At 47.9% G+C, this 14,452-nt stretch overlaps 1 protein-coding gene and 1 long non-coding RNA gene across 4 annotated transcripts in view; both read left to right on the top strand.

Annotated features, from left to right (window-relative positions):
* The window catches only part of LOC146402666 (uncharacterized), a 171,187-nt gene that overhangs the window by 81,391 nt on the left and 75,344 nt on the right, over window positions 1–14,452 (top strand). The window lies entirely within an intron of this gene.
* Window positions 3,484–14,099, top strand: SMIM12 (small integral membrane protein 12). Of its 3 annotated transcripts, none has more exons than XM_003362205.5 (2): window positions 3,484–3,558; window positions 7,069–14,099. In XM_003362205.5, exon 2 carries the CDS (start codon window positions 7,074–7,076, stop codon window positions 7,350–7,352), a length of 279 nt encoding a protein of 92 aa, XP_003362253.1. In that variant the 5' UTR covers window positions 3,484–3,558; window positions 7,069–7,073; the 3' UTR covers window positions 7,353–14,099. The 3 variants fall into 3 exon arrangements, with proteins under 3 accessions (XP_003362253.1, XP_020951524.1, XP_020951525.1); XM_021095865.2 differs by lacking the exon at window positions 3,484–3,558 and adding an exon at window positions 3,649–3,780; XM_021095866.2 differs by lacking the exon at window positions 3,484–3,558 and adding an exon at window positions 3,649–3,784.

Below are 14,452 nucleotides of genomic sequence, written 5' to 3'. Positions count from 1 at the left end.
GGAAGGGACGTCGTGACAGAGGTGAGGGGGAGAGGTTTAAGCTGGAGGTTTCATGGGTTTTTTATTGAAATTTTTTTTTTTTTTTTTTTTTTTTTTTTTGCTTTTTAGGGCTGCACTCACGGCATATGGAGTTTTCCAGAATAGGGGTCTAATTGGAGCTACAGCTGCTAGCCTACACCACAGCCACAGCAACACCAGATCTGAACCACGTCTGTGATCTATACCACAGCTCACTGCAACGCTGGATCCTTAACACAGTGAGCAAGGCCAGGGATCGAACCTGCAACCTCATGGTTCCTAGTCAGATTCTTTTCCACTGCACCACAATGGGAACTCCCTTAAATTTTTTTTTTTTTTTTAATGGGAGCACCCATGGTATTTGAAATTCCCAGGTCAAAGCCACAGCTGCAGCAACACAACTATAGTCAGAGTTTTAACCCACTGTACCACGGTGGGAACTCCTCATGGTTTATTTTATTTTATTTTATTTTTGTCTTTTAGGGTCACACTGGTGGCACATGGAGGTTCCCAGGCTAGGGGTCTAATCGAAGCTGTTGCTGCCTGCCTACGCCAGAGCCACAGCAATGTGGGATCTAAGCTGCACCTGTGACCTACACCACAGCTCACTGCAACGCCAGATCCTTAATTCATTGAGTGAGGCCAAGGATCAAACCCACATCCTCATGGATGCTAGTTGGGTTTGTTATCCCCTGAGCTATGATGGGAACTCCCTCATGGTTTTATTTAAGTGGTTTTGTTTGTTTGTTTGTTTGTTTTTAAGTGTTTGAAAGACTCTTTGGCCAAAAGAATAGAAGTGGATTGGAGGAGGCATTGGAAAGCAATGAGACCACTGAAGGAGTTGCCAAGGTGGTCCAGGTAAGAAATGATGAGGAGGACTTCCCTGTGGTGCAGCAGGTTAAGGATCTGGTGTTGTCACTGCAGCAGCTTGGGTTGTTGCTGTGGTGCAGGTTTGATCCGTGGCTGGGGAACTTCTACATGCTACAGGCTCGGCCAAAAAAAAAAAAAAAAAAAAAAAAAGGATGAATTTGAGAGACATTCAGAGGCATAGGTGCTATAACCAGGATCTAGGGAATAATGCAAAGATGCAGAGACCTTGAAAATGTCACTCAGGTTTTTGACTTAGTAAGTAAGTAATGTCATAAATGGACATAGGACATTACAGGTGGAGGAATACATTTGAGGAATAGTAAACATACTGGTGATCAGGACTAAGCACTTAGGCTGTGCCACATACTGTTAAGTGCCACATATAGTAAGTGCTAAGCATCTTATACACATTAGGTGATTTAGTACAGAACAACCTAAGGAGGTGAGTACTATTATTATCTTTTTAAAAACAATGTGTGTAAACAGCTATCCTGAGATTAGCAGGTGGCAGGGCCAGGATTTGAACCCACAACTCTGAGTCCTAAGTCTGTGCTCTGGAGCCCCATTCAGTTCTAACAAAACTGCTAGCTACCACTTAAGACTCAAGGGCAGGTTCCTCTGGGGAGACTTCCCTGAGTTTTCCAGGGGCTCCTCTTCTGTGTTACTTGCGTGTGTTCTTGTCATCACACTTCTCATTCTCTTGACATTTTGTGGACCCCTCCCTGTCAGTCAGACAACTTCTGAGGGCAAAGATGGTCCCAGACATTTTTGCATCCCCAGTGCCTAGCATACGTTAACTGGCTGACTGAATACTAGTTATTCTACGCAATTGGTTCCCTTCTCCTCTCTACATATTTGACTAGAGGACAAATTCTGCTGATAATGGTTTCCCTACACATTTCCTTTTTTTTTTTTTTTTTTTTTTTTTTTTTTGCTTTTTAGGGCCGCACCTGGGGCACATGGAAGTTCTCAGGCTAGGGGTTGAGGTGGAGCTGCAGCCACTGGCCTACACCACAGCCATAGCGCTAGTCAGATTCATTTCTGCTGAGCCACGGTGGGAACTCCCACATTTCTTTATTCTTTGTCCCTTTCTCTCCACTTCCACTGTCAGATCTTAGTATTGAGATCACAGGGGAAGTGTATCTAAAATGATAATGCACTCTAGGAGGCTTCCTACCAAGGTGTCCCTAAAGCTTGAAAAAAAAAGCCAGAGCTACTTTGTATTAAAAAAAAAAAAAAAAAAAAAAAAGGTGGTTGGCGTTTCCTTGTAGTGGGTTAAGGATCTGGTGTTGTCACTGCAGCAGCTGGCTCCGGTCACTGCTGTGACAAGGGTTCTATCTCTGGCTAGAGAACTTCCACATGGCACTGGCGTGGAAGAAGCTCTTAAAGATTAAGAAGCATAAATCAATAAATCAATAAATAAATAAATAAATGTGGGAAGGGGGCTCCAGGTAGATGAGAAAGCATAACTAAGGGCACAGAGATATAAAGCAGTTTGGTCCACATGGGGAAGTAGAAGGGGTTTAGCATGTGTTAGGAAAGACAGATAAGCCTGGCTGAGACTAGTGGAATAAGGATGGAACAGCAGGGCTAGGTGTGCAGGGATGGGGGGGTGGGCATTACGGAACTAAGCTTTGGTGTTATTTTCTATAAAAACAGACATCTGTACAAGGTGCAGTGGGGACACAGAGGAGAGAGTGAATACTTGTACCTGAGAGGTCAGGTAAAACTTAGGTTTTACTATATTTCAATTATTTGTGTACTAACAGTAGTATCATTTATTTCCCTGCTTGCTACGTGCTGGCTCAGCACTTTGCATACATTATCTCACCTAACTCTCACAACATCCTTGAAATAGGTGTTATTACCTTTATGCATAAAAGGGAAAGGAGGGGAGTTCTCTTCGTTGCTCAGTGGTTAACGAATCCGACTAGGAACCATGAGATTGCGGGTTCGATCCCTGGCCCTGCTCAGTGGGTTAAGGATCTGGCGTTGCAGTGAGCTGTGGTGTAGGTTGCAGACGTGGCTCGGATCCCGGATCCTGCGTTGCCATGGCTCTGGTATAGGCCAGTGGCTACAGCTCCGATTAGACCCCTAGCCTGGGAACCTCCATATGCCTCAGAATCGGCCCTAGAAAAGGCAAAAAAGACAAAAATAAATAAATAAATAAATAATTAAATAAAAGGGAAAGGAGTCTCAGATTAACAATGTTCCCAAGGTCACATGGCTAGAAAGCTGGACTAAATCAGAAGAATTCTTAAAAGTTCTGCATTATACTCTGCTGAGACCTTCTTGAGGCCAAGGGTTATGTCTTTTATTTTTCTGTGCCCAGACCTAGGGCTTAGAAGACGCCCAATAAACATCCGTTGAATACAAGGAGGCATGACCTTCCACTTTCTCCGCGCGAAAGCCCGTGGTGACGTCACTGTGAAACCTCCCAGCCGGTAGGGGGCGCTGTATCCATTTCAGCTCAGCGCGGCCCGCGGCGTAGCCTAGCTTTCCCGGTCCTTTGGCTGGAGTTCAGCCAATCCCGGCGCTCCGAGGGAGCCGGCGCCGGTGAGCGGGGTCCCGGGGCGAGGCCCCGCGGGTTCCTGGGATTGGCGACGTTGGTGCTCCCGGCGCGCCAGTGGAGGGCGGGAGCCCGACGGAGGAGTGTGGGCTGCGGGGCAGGTAAGCGAGCGTCCCGGCGGGCAGTCCTTCCCCCGTGAGCTGTTGCAGGGCCGCTTGTTGCTATGACGACGGCTCCTGGCCTTGATCTCTGAGTTAGGGGAGGGGTGATGGCGAGCGTCAGCTCCGGCCCTGGCCAGGCCTAACGGCTCCCTCTCTTCCTGGGGCTCAGCGTCGGAGTCTCAGCGCCCTGCGGACACGGAGGCTGGGGCTTCTTGGCCTCAGGCACGTGAGTGAAGAAGGACGCTGACGAGGCCGTCAGCCTGGTGGGATCGGCGCAGGGGCCCGGGAACCCAGAGGAAGGAGGAGGACAGACCCTTGAACCCTGACCTCTTTGTGTTTTCATACCTGCTTTGGGTGCGAGTGACCGTCAGGATTAATTCTACCCACTCATGTCTCCCCTCCTCTCCCCTGCATTCCTCAAATTTCGGACTGCGGCTTCGCGTCTCACTGGGCCTCCGGACTCCCGCACAAGAGCGGGTTTCCCGGCAACCCGTTTGACCTTTCCCGGACACTCAGGCTCCCTCCGTGCGGGGCTGGAACTGTGCGTCACGGTGTTTACCAGACAGTTGCTTCTTTAGTTTTGATAATCTGGGGATGACTTGTTAGAGTATTTAGTCTCATGTAATCAGCAAAGATACCAGTTGTGTATTCTTGCCACCTTTTGAAAGCGGGTGGATGGATGACTACTGTGGTTTTAAACTAATGAGTTGCTTGAGCTCTCATTCATTCGACACACTTTTTGACACTTAGTGCCAGGAGGGGTGGGAGCGGTGGGGGATGGATAGGGCACAGTGGGGACGCACAAACCTGAGCCTTGCCCTCTTGGAGCGTGAAGAGAAATAGGAATAAATGGGGTAGGCCGGCTCACTGTGTGACACAGAGAAAGTGGTTATAAGTGTTGAATAAATGAGTGGATTAATTTATTTGGGAATGATTAGAATGTGAACAGTAGACAGAAGTAGAGCTTGTACTGCACATGAGATATAATATTAGTTGTGGACTCATGCTTCATATGTTTTAAGACAAATTGGAAATCTGAATGGAGAGTGGCTGTTGAGGGAAAGTGTTTGCTAGAAGAGAACTTGTTTACAAGGTAGGAAAGAAAATGGAGAAGTATTAGGTTTGACTTCAAGGGTGACTCTTTTTGTTTTTTTGTTTTCTGTTTTCTGTTTACAGCCACACTTGTAGCATATGGAATTTCCCTACTGCGGGCTAGAGGTCTAATTTGAGCTGCAGCTGCAGGCCTACGCCACAGCCATGACAATGCAGGATCCTTAACCTACTACGTGAGGCCAGGGATCCAATTTGCATCATCACAGACACTATGTTGGGTTCTTAACCCACTGAGCCACAGTGGGAACTTCCAAGAGTGCCTCTTTTAACAACTCCAAAATATAATTTCACAGATCTCTGAGTGTAATCTTAAAGTTTGGAAAAAGGGAGGCTCCTCTAGATAGTGAAATGCTAGGTTGTTGGGAAAAAACTGTGGAAGCTCTCCTTAAGTCCAGGAGTTGGACAGAAACTGTCTACCTCTGCAGTGTGTTCTTTCCAGTAGAAGGAGCATAAGTGTTGCAGTTGGAGAGGCCTGAGTTCAAAATCAGTGGCTGTGTCACTTCTAGTGATCTTGGGCAAGTAAAGGTAATGACACTGGGCCTTTGTGGCCTTCAGGAGAAACCTGGGCTAATAATTCCTAGCTCATAGAGGGGCTGTGAAAATCAGATGATGACCAGTGTGTAAATTGTCCAGCATGGTGCCTGGCGCTGAGACCGGGACTCAGAGGGCAGTCTTGGAGCTGCTGCAGTTTTCTCCTTGATGGTGCAATATAGTCTTGGTTTCCCAAAGTGCTGAGAATTGGAACTGAAGAGAGAGGAAGAAACGCATCTTATCTTTGGTGAGATTTTGATTGTTCCCGTTAGACTGGAGATAGCCAAGTTGGAGAAGTACCTACAGGGGCACAAAAGAAATGATCCTTCAGGTGAGACTTTGGAGCAAGTTACTTAACCCTCTGGTAACGCTGTCTACATCACAGAGTGGACATAGGGTTAAAGGAGAGAGTATATACAATGTGCTTGGCCCAAGGTCTGGCATATAAGAAATGCTCAATAAATGGAGTGATCACTGTTAGAATTGTGAATAGTTGTTTTTCTTTGATAATTGTTAATAATGATAATCGTTTGAGACTAAGTGGCAAGACCCAGTTTGTGTGTTTTTACATTATTTTGGTGTTACTTCATTTCAGGAAGCCATGGGGCCATTCCACTTCTTTGTTTTTCTGCCATGGCTTGTGCAGTGGTTTTTATTTTTTATTTTAAAATTTTTTCTCTTTTTTATTTTTTATTTTTTTTGTCTTTTGTCTTTTCAGGGCCACACCCTCAGCATGTGGAGGTTCCCAGGCTAGGGGTTGAATTGGAGCTGTAGCTGCTGGCCTGTGCCACAGCCACAGCAACACCAGATCTGAGCTTCATCTGCAGCCTACACCACAGCTCATGGTAACTCTGGATCCTTAACCCACTGAGTAAGGCCAGGGATTGAACCTGCATCCTCATGGATACTAATTGGGTTTGTTACTACTGAGCCACAATGGGAACTCCTAATTTTTATTCTTTAAATAAATTTTGTTGGCGTATAGTTGACTTAGAAAGTTGTGTTAGTTTCAAGTGTAAAGCAAAGTAAATCAGTTATAGATATACATATATTCATTCCTTTTCAGATTCTTTTCCCATGTATGTTGTGCAGTGGTTTTTTAACATAGAATTTTCAAGTCATATGTCGAGAGTATGTATAATGGGTTGGTGATATTTTTAGGAGCTTATTATGCAAATATGAGGATGTGGCTTTGGTTGAAGAAAGCGTATTTTGTAAAGGGGTTTGACCAATAGATTTGTAAAGTATAGGTTTATCTTCTATAGGTTAGAAAAGTCAAATTCAGCATAGGAAAAAGCTCTATTTATCTAAAATCCAGAATGGTTGAATAATGGATTGGGGTTTTGCTCCTCCTTCTTCATAGGAGGCGAAGAAACTACTCATTATCTTGGACCCAGGAGATTCGCAGTGGGATTGTGTGTGGTGGGGAAAGAGTGGCCAGCTCTGCTGGTGGTGAAATTGTGTAGAGCAGAGAGAGGCCCGATCTTGAAATGTTGGCAACTTGTGCAGGGAGGGCCTGGGGGTGGGGTCAGCAACAGGCTTGCAGCTGTATTAGGTAAGGCTCAGAGGTCCTCTTGTGGGGAACACTGCCACACATGGTTGTGTAATTGTCCGAGAGCATAGTACATAAAATAGAGATTCTTCTCCCCTTCTCCAACAATTGAATCTTTTGAAATTTCCTAGGTTGTTTCAGGGACCCAGCTGTTGCATAAAGCAAGGGGTCCCCTCTTGCGTTGCTCTGTGTGGGGTGAATGCTCAGTAAGTTGTGCCAGGCAGCCGGATGAGTGGAGAGCCCCGGCGGGTTGTCCGTATTTGGTGGGAAGGGGTGCTGCTTTCTCCCTAATGCGGCCTTGTGCTTTTCTGCAGATGTCATGTGGCCTGTGCTTTGGACCGTGGTGCGTACCTATGCTCCCTATGTCACATTCCCTGTGGCCTTTGTGGTCGGGGCTGTGGGCTACCACCTGGAATGGTTCATCAGAGGGAAGGATCCCCAGCCTGTGGAGGAGGAGAAGAGCATCTCAGAGCGCCGGGAGGACCGCAAGCTGGATGAGCTGCTAGGCAAGGACCACACCCAGGTGGTGAGCCTTAAGGACAAGCTGGAATTTGCCCCTAAAGCTGTCCTGAACAGAAACCGACCGGAGAAGAATTAACGAAGGACACAGGGCCCTATGGGTCCTTCAGTGGGCCTTGTCTGGCCCTGCCACCATGTCGACCCAGCTCTAGAACCCACATCTGATTTGCTTTATTGCTTCTGGCCCCTCTTGCCCCACACAGCCACACACTCTGGCTGCTCTGCTGTGGCCAGGCAGACGCGCTGGTAGCCTCAGGGGCCAGTGAAGAGGAAGGCTCACGAGGGTTCTGACCTGAAAGTTGCATCTGCTGGTTGGTGGCCACCGCTGCTCAGGCTTCTGCGCTGCTGGGTGCACCACTGGGAGGAGTTATGAGATGAACACTGGCTCTCAGTCCCTTCGGGGAAGCAGTTCGGCCCCAAGGGGGAGTGGCTGGGATTGGGGGTTGTCTTTAGGAGGGATACCTACATGTCTAGTTCCAGTTCGCACTGGGAGGAGGTCACAGATCTGCCTGGCTTGCCCTGTCCTTTGTGCTCATTCTCCCTCCAGTCCTGGCCTAGCACTCAGGCAGGGATTCCCCTGGGAAGGAAAGCCCTTTTGTTCTTGGGAGCCCAGGCTGTTCACCTTGGGGCATGTGACTTCGCTTGAAAACAGTCACTACCTTTCACCCCCCCATCACTGTTCAGAGCAAAACTTGATTAAAGTGGTGTCTGAGAACCATATTGATCTAATCCTATCTTCCAGGTGGTGTTGGGGTCTCCTTAGAGTTATGCAAGTGCAGGTGACTCCAGGTAGGAAAACGCTGGCCTTTAACTGAGTAAGGACTTCGGGGCCATAGAAACTTTGTTTTACTAACATGGTTGTACTGGGTCCCAGAGGCACCCGTTCCCAAGAGCCTTTTTATCATGATAACAAGAGGCTTATAGGACCTTTCAAAGTCTAAATTAGAGGAGCCCAGGAAGCTGAACAATTGTTGTCAGTTTACCAATTTCATGCACGTACGTATACACACATATAGTTTTCCCGGTGAAAGTAGTATTTGTACATTAAAGAACATTTGGTAGGGATTTTAAAAAAATGGTTACCCAAGAGATCCCTCCATTGCATAGTGGGTTAATAATCCGGCTCATCTCATGGTGTTGCTAGGTCGATGCCTGCTGCAGTGGTTTAAGGATCTGGTGTTGCAGCTGTAGCCTAGGTTGTAGATGTGGCTCGGATTTGATCCTGTGGCCCAGGAACTTTATATGCTGTGGGTGCAGCCAAAAATGGGGAAAACAAAAACAAAAAACCCAAACAGATAGTTATCCACACTCTGAGGGCCCATTTACAGCTAAAAAGCTCACATTTTGGTATCTTTCACTAATTCTTGACCTAGTTTTTTGCTTTCTTTCTGATGGTTATCATTACTGTACATTTAATTTTATATTCTTTTTTCACATGGTGTTTCACATCGTAATCATTTTCTCATTTTATCACATGGTCTTCATAGTCCTCATTGTTTCAACAGCTGTATAATTGCCCATTGAGTGGGAACATAGCATAGGTTTTTTGTTTTTTGTTTTTGGCTGTGCTCACGACATGTGGAAGTTCCCGGGCTAGGGACTGAATCCACGCCACAGCAGTGACAATGCCAGATCCTTAACCCACTGAGCCACCAGGGGACTCGGCATGGCTTGTTTTTTAAGTTTCCCTGTTGTTAGACATTTGGATTGTTTCTGGTTCACTAGAAGAAATACCACAAAGAGTATCTTATATAAGGATTCTCCTGCAGTTTGGACTAAATGGTAGGAACAGTAAATGGCGTTTTGGATGAAATGAGATGAACAGTTTTAAGGGTCTCGGTGCCTAACACTAAATGTCTTTCCAAGGGGCTATAAGAGCTTATACTAAATGCTGCCACTTAAGAGTTGTTGGGGAGTTTGGAAGGGGTGAGAGCAGAGAGTGGACCTATTGCCTGATGAAGGTGGCTGACCTTTAACCTGAATGAGCAAAGGCAGGCAATGAACATTTGATGAAGAACAAACTGCTTTAAAATGGGGGAGGGTGTGTACTCTGCTTCTGACCTCAGGATCTGGGGTGGGTGAAGATGGGATTCCTGAACAGGTAGAGATGCTGGCTGTGCAGTGGGAGGAGCTAGGGGACAGGGAAGGAGGTAGCCAGAGATGCAGGGTCAAGTTGAGTTGGTAGCTTCCCCTCAGTTGCGGAGGCCTAGTGGGAATGTAGAGATGAGTTGCTGTTGCCTCTCAGGGAATAAATCTGATGGGGAGTGTGGAGCAGCAGTGTCTGCTACCGAAGTAGTGATGAGGTTTCTGATTTTGAAAGGATATATTGAGCTCAGCTTGGTCACTTGGTTTTTGAGCTCAGGCTGACGCAGGCCTTATCGGCAGCCCAGTGCTGCCCCCCTGTGGCAGTCCTGAGTATGGTCAAGCCTGGGATCCCTTCGCAGGGCCAAACTGCTAGTAGCAAACTCCCATGCCTGGAGGGGTTCAGTAAGGTGGCTTAAAAGAGCAGGCCAGGCCAGGAGCTAGGAAGCACAGGCCTGCCTAAAGGGGGCAGTGGCTATGCAGCTTCTTCCAGTTTGTGCTCCTTGCCTAGAAACACCAGTTTTTCTTTTTTCCCTCTTGAAGATACTAGACATTCAGATTTTTGTGGATTTTATTTATTTATTTTGGTGTGGAAACTTCCGATTTTTAAAAGTTGACAGTTTATTTAAAAAAAAAAATTGGAGTTCCCTTGTGGTGCAGTGGTGCTGCGGCTTGCATTGCTGCTGTGGCTCAGGTTCGATCCTTGGCCTGGGAACTACTTCATGCTGCTGATGCAGCGAAAAACAATAACAATAGTAATAATAAAAATTCTAAGCATGCTAACATACCTATAGAGGTAATTTGACCCAGTGGCTGCCAATTTGCCACCTGTCAAGCTGCCCCTGGCCTTCTAATGAGATCTGAGAGATCTGCATAGTTTTTAAGCAATCAAACAACTGTGGCAAAGATTAGATCCCAGGACTGGTTTCTTTTGAAACACCTGAGCATCCTGTGCATATGTAGTCTAATATCAGCCTAAGCAAAACATTAGAGGGCAGAAAACCTACAGAAATAACCCAAAAAAGTTTTCCCACAGACTAAGACATTTTTGGATTTTCAGCTATTTTAGAATAAGCCTGTCACTGCTGCTGTACTCCTCCCAGTGCCTGGCAGAGGATGCCCTATCTTTGGAAATCCAAGTTGCCCCATTTTTCCAGTCTCACTTTGTGTCCCCTTTAAATAATTTTATTTCCTAGGGCTTGCCCTCACTGAATGTCTGCCTCCGGCAAGTCTATTAATATTCTCAGTGGCTTTTCTTTCCCAAGGGCTGGCTGAGCCCTGCTTCTGCTGTGGGGCTGTGAGATAGTGCACGCTTTCTTGTCTCTGCTCCGGAGACCTCAGGTAGCAGGGCTTCTGAGGCTGTGGCAAAGGCAGGCCAGGCTTGCTGAAACAAACTCAGGCACGGACCAGTTTGCTTCCATAGCTGCTGATTCACCTTGGAGGCATGTGACCCTCTTTGGGATCAGCCCAACAGTCACATTAACACTGAGATGTGCTTGGGGCTTTTTGCTTGGCACTCACCCCCACCCCATCTCTTCTCGGCCTGATGCTGGCGGTCAGAGCCTGTTATCCTATCTGAGCACGGCAGGAATCACTTCTCTGCCCTCAGCCGCCCCGTGTCTGGTGCTTTTCCACTCTCTCCTGAGCCTTTCCTGTGCCTGTTGCTGTGTTAGCACAAGTCAGCTGGGCAGCTGCCAGGACAAGCCTTCTAGGGGGCCCTTTGACTGCTGTCAGCTTCCCAGGGCCCTGGGCTGGTGAGGCCGCCAGCAGAGCAAAAAGCTCCATGGGATTAGCCTCCCCAGAGTCACTTGAGGGCCAGGCAGTGGAAACGAAAAGGCTTATGCCTTTTGCCTTACTTTTCTTTTTCCCCTCAGGTCTCTAGGCACTTGTCGAGTGGGGAGCCGGGACTGTGTGGTAGAGTAAAAATAAAGTGGGTGCTAGAGGCTGGCAGACTTGTGAGTACTGCTTCCACAGGTAGCTGAGTGACTTTGGGCAGGTCACATAGCCTTTCCGAGCCTCAGTTATCCTCATTCGTAAAACTGGGATAAGAATACCTTCTTTTTTTGTTTTTTTTTTTTGTTTGGTTTTTTTTTTTTTTTTGGTCTTTTTAGGGCCACACCTGCAGTATGTGGAGGTTCCCAGGCTAGGGGTCGAATCGAAGCTGCAGCTGCTGGCCTGGACCACAGCCACAGCAATGCTAGATCCCAGCAATGCCTGCGACCTGTGCTGCAGCTCAAGGCAGTGCTGGATCCTTAATCTACTGAGTGAGGTTAGGGCTCGAACCCACATCCTCATGGATGCTAGTCGGATTCTTAACCTGCTGAGCCACAGTGGGAACTCAAGAATACCTGTTTTTTGCTGGGTCGTTGCAAAGCTAAGGTAACATGTAAAGTTCTCAGCAGAGTCCATGGCAGCAAGTAGGTGCCCAATAAGTGTGTTGGCTGCTTTAGTTTTTTTTTTTTTTTTTTTTTTTTGCTTTAGTTTTATTGTAGGAAAAAGTTGCATGTAACCCTGTGATCCTGGGGAGGTAGGGATCTGGAGGAGGGAGCCTTGGCTGGGAGAGTGCTCATAGGTGCCGTCACAGGCCTAGTGATTGAGGGCTTCTTAGGAGTATTTTACAGGAAGGACCAGCTGGCGGCGGCGGGAGTGCAGGCTTAGACCTGTGTTACTAGGTTGTCCCCTTGCCAGTGCTATCCCAAAGTTGGAGATGAGAAGTGGGGAGCAAGGCGTGGGGAATGGCCCTAGAGTGCCCCACTTCAGAATGGGTGGAGGAGAGAGCTTTGGAGTTGGAGACCAGTGAACACGGTGGCCTGGAACAGGCCCCTTCACCTCTCTGGCTTTGGTGTCCCCACTTGCAAAATGGGGATACGGATGTGCTCTGAGGTGTAGTGTAAAAAGAATGAGAGGCCAGCTTAGCCAGTGCTCCAAAAACATGCAGGTGCTGTTCTGTCCTGTAAAATCTTGCTTTTACCGAATCAGAATGGCAGCCAGTCTGAATAACGGCATAGACATAAATGCTCCTTTATTCTTTTTCTGAACAGTCTTTCAAACTATTTGCTAAAGTAAAAATGTTTGGGGAATCAGCTTTACAAGTAAAGAGGATAATCACAGTGTATCATTTTGCATCCTGTTCCAGCAGTACCTTGAGATGCTTAAAAATAGTTTATTCTTTTTGAGCTAAGTTTGTTAACATTAGTTATCTGTTTACCACATCTTTTTATATCATGCAGAGATAAACCATGGCTTGTTTTTTGTTTAAAAATTCCAAATGGGTCCTCCAAATATTTTTGAGTTTTTTTTTTTTTTTTTAAACGTCTTTACTGGTGTCTCAGAAAGGGCGGTTCTTCTCTCTAGAAGAGTCCGGAGTCCTCCATGCCCTTCTGCCCTGCTCCACACTGTCCATTCTGTTTGCCTGTGGGCCTGAGCTGCCAAGTGCAGCTGGAGCATATTGCATAACCGTGCTGCCTGGAGCTCTCCGTTTATGGTTCTGGATGCAACGTTCAAGGTGACGTTTTTAAAAACCAAGTTCCTCAAGCCCTCAGCCCCATCCCCGCACTGCTCTTAGCCCTGGCTGCTTGCTCGGCACCTCTACCACTACAGTGGGGAGGCCAGTCTGGCTAAAAGCCTTCCTCCTTTGGTCCCAGTCACACCTGTGCTTTGCAGTGTCTGGTGCTCTTCATGGAATTCCGTCGACATCACTGCCGCCTCCATTTCCCTTTCTGGCTCTCTGCTCTGCCCCCGCCCCTCCCGTTCTCCTAACTCTGAGTCTTCTTCCCGCTCCATCCTTGGCTTTTTTCTTGCTGGACGGTTTTAGCTGCACCTGTGGCCTCAACCACCGGCTATATTTACCTTGAGGGCTTCCAGATGTCTATCTCTCGTGGTGAATTTCCCCCCAAGCTCCAGATCATTCTCCGAAACAGCTGGCTATTCATCTGTCTAGATTTCCCATATAGCGTGATGGTTAAAAGTGTTGAGCTGGGTTTGAAGCTTAACTGTGTAATCTAGTTGTGCCACCAGAAAAGTCCCTCCACTTCTCCAAGCATCGTCTGTACAATGGCGACGATTCCTGTGGAGATGGAGAGTGGGAAACACCCAGCGTGGCGTTCGGCGTAGAGTCCAGCTCCTCTCCTCTTGCTGAGTTGGTCCTGACCGCCTGCCCCGACCCCGGCCAACCTGTGGTGACCCGCTTCTTCATCTGGAATTCATCCTCTGTTCTCCATCTTACTTCCCTGCTTCAGCCCATCATCTCCTGCCTAAACTTTTCGTCTCTTCCATTCCTGCCAGCGTTTTCCCTCTAAAACACATCTTTGACGAGATCACTTCTAAGGGGCCTCCAAGGCGTCCCTTGCCAAAGCCCCATGTTCCATGAAGTTTCTTTCACCATCTTGCCCCCGCCTCCCTCCCTTTGTCCCCAGGATGGAGCCACTTTTTTGCCATTTCCTGAACACGTCCTGCTTGTCCAGATCTTGACGCCTCCTTGGCTGCACCGGGCCTCCTTAGCTGTCTGGGGAGCTCCACTGCACTATGAGTCGTGGCGTGTGAGGGTCCACACCCCTCCCTGAGCTAAGACAGCCGTTCCTCTGCCTCTAGCCCTGTGTTTGCTCTCCCACTGCAGCATCTCACATGGCACGGACTCTGTGGCCATAGGGATGGGCCCCAGACTGAGTTCCTTGAGGGCAGGGACCCTGCCTTACTCAACTCTGTCCCTCGCACAGGGCGTCACAATAAATGTTGAATGAAGTAAGAGGCCGCTGAGTGTGATTTGGGGACGGAGCAGGTGCTGGGGCTGGGTGCGGAGACAGGCGTCTTGGGAAGTGGGAGCCGGGCTCCTGGGTGTGTGCACTGAGCTGCCTGGCAGCCTTGAGCTCAGGGCAGCAGCAGTGCTTTGCTACAGCTTCGCCTTCCCCCAGGCTAGTAGCGCGCGAGACTGAAAGAAACGACTGGCTTCATTTTCCCAGGGGAAGTGGGGCTTGGACAGAGGGCAGGCTTTCCCCACTGGGTAGGACCTGGACCGGCATAGCCCGTGATGAATTTGACCCTGATGACTCTGTAGTGGGGAACAATGTCCTCAGGAAAGCATTCAGGAAGCCCTTCGTG

The sequence above is a fragment of the Sus scrofa genome, chromosome 6, assembly GCF_054392235.1.
Source record: "Sus scrofa isolate SSC_HxYL_T2T_F1_AM1 chromosome 6, Sscrofa_HxYL_maternal_Yorkshire_Landrace_v2.0, whole genome shotgun sequence".
Classification (NCBI taxonomy): domain Eukaryota; kingdom Metazoa; phylum Chordata; class Mammalia; order Artiodactyla; family Suidae; genus Sus; species Sus scrofa.
Note: the sequence above shows the minus strand (reverse complement) of the source record. Positions and strands in the feature narration are given on the sequence as shown.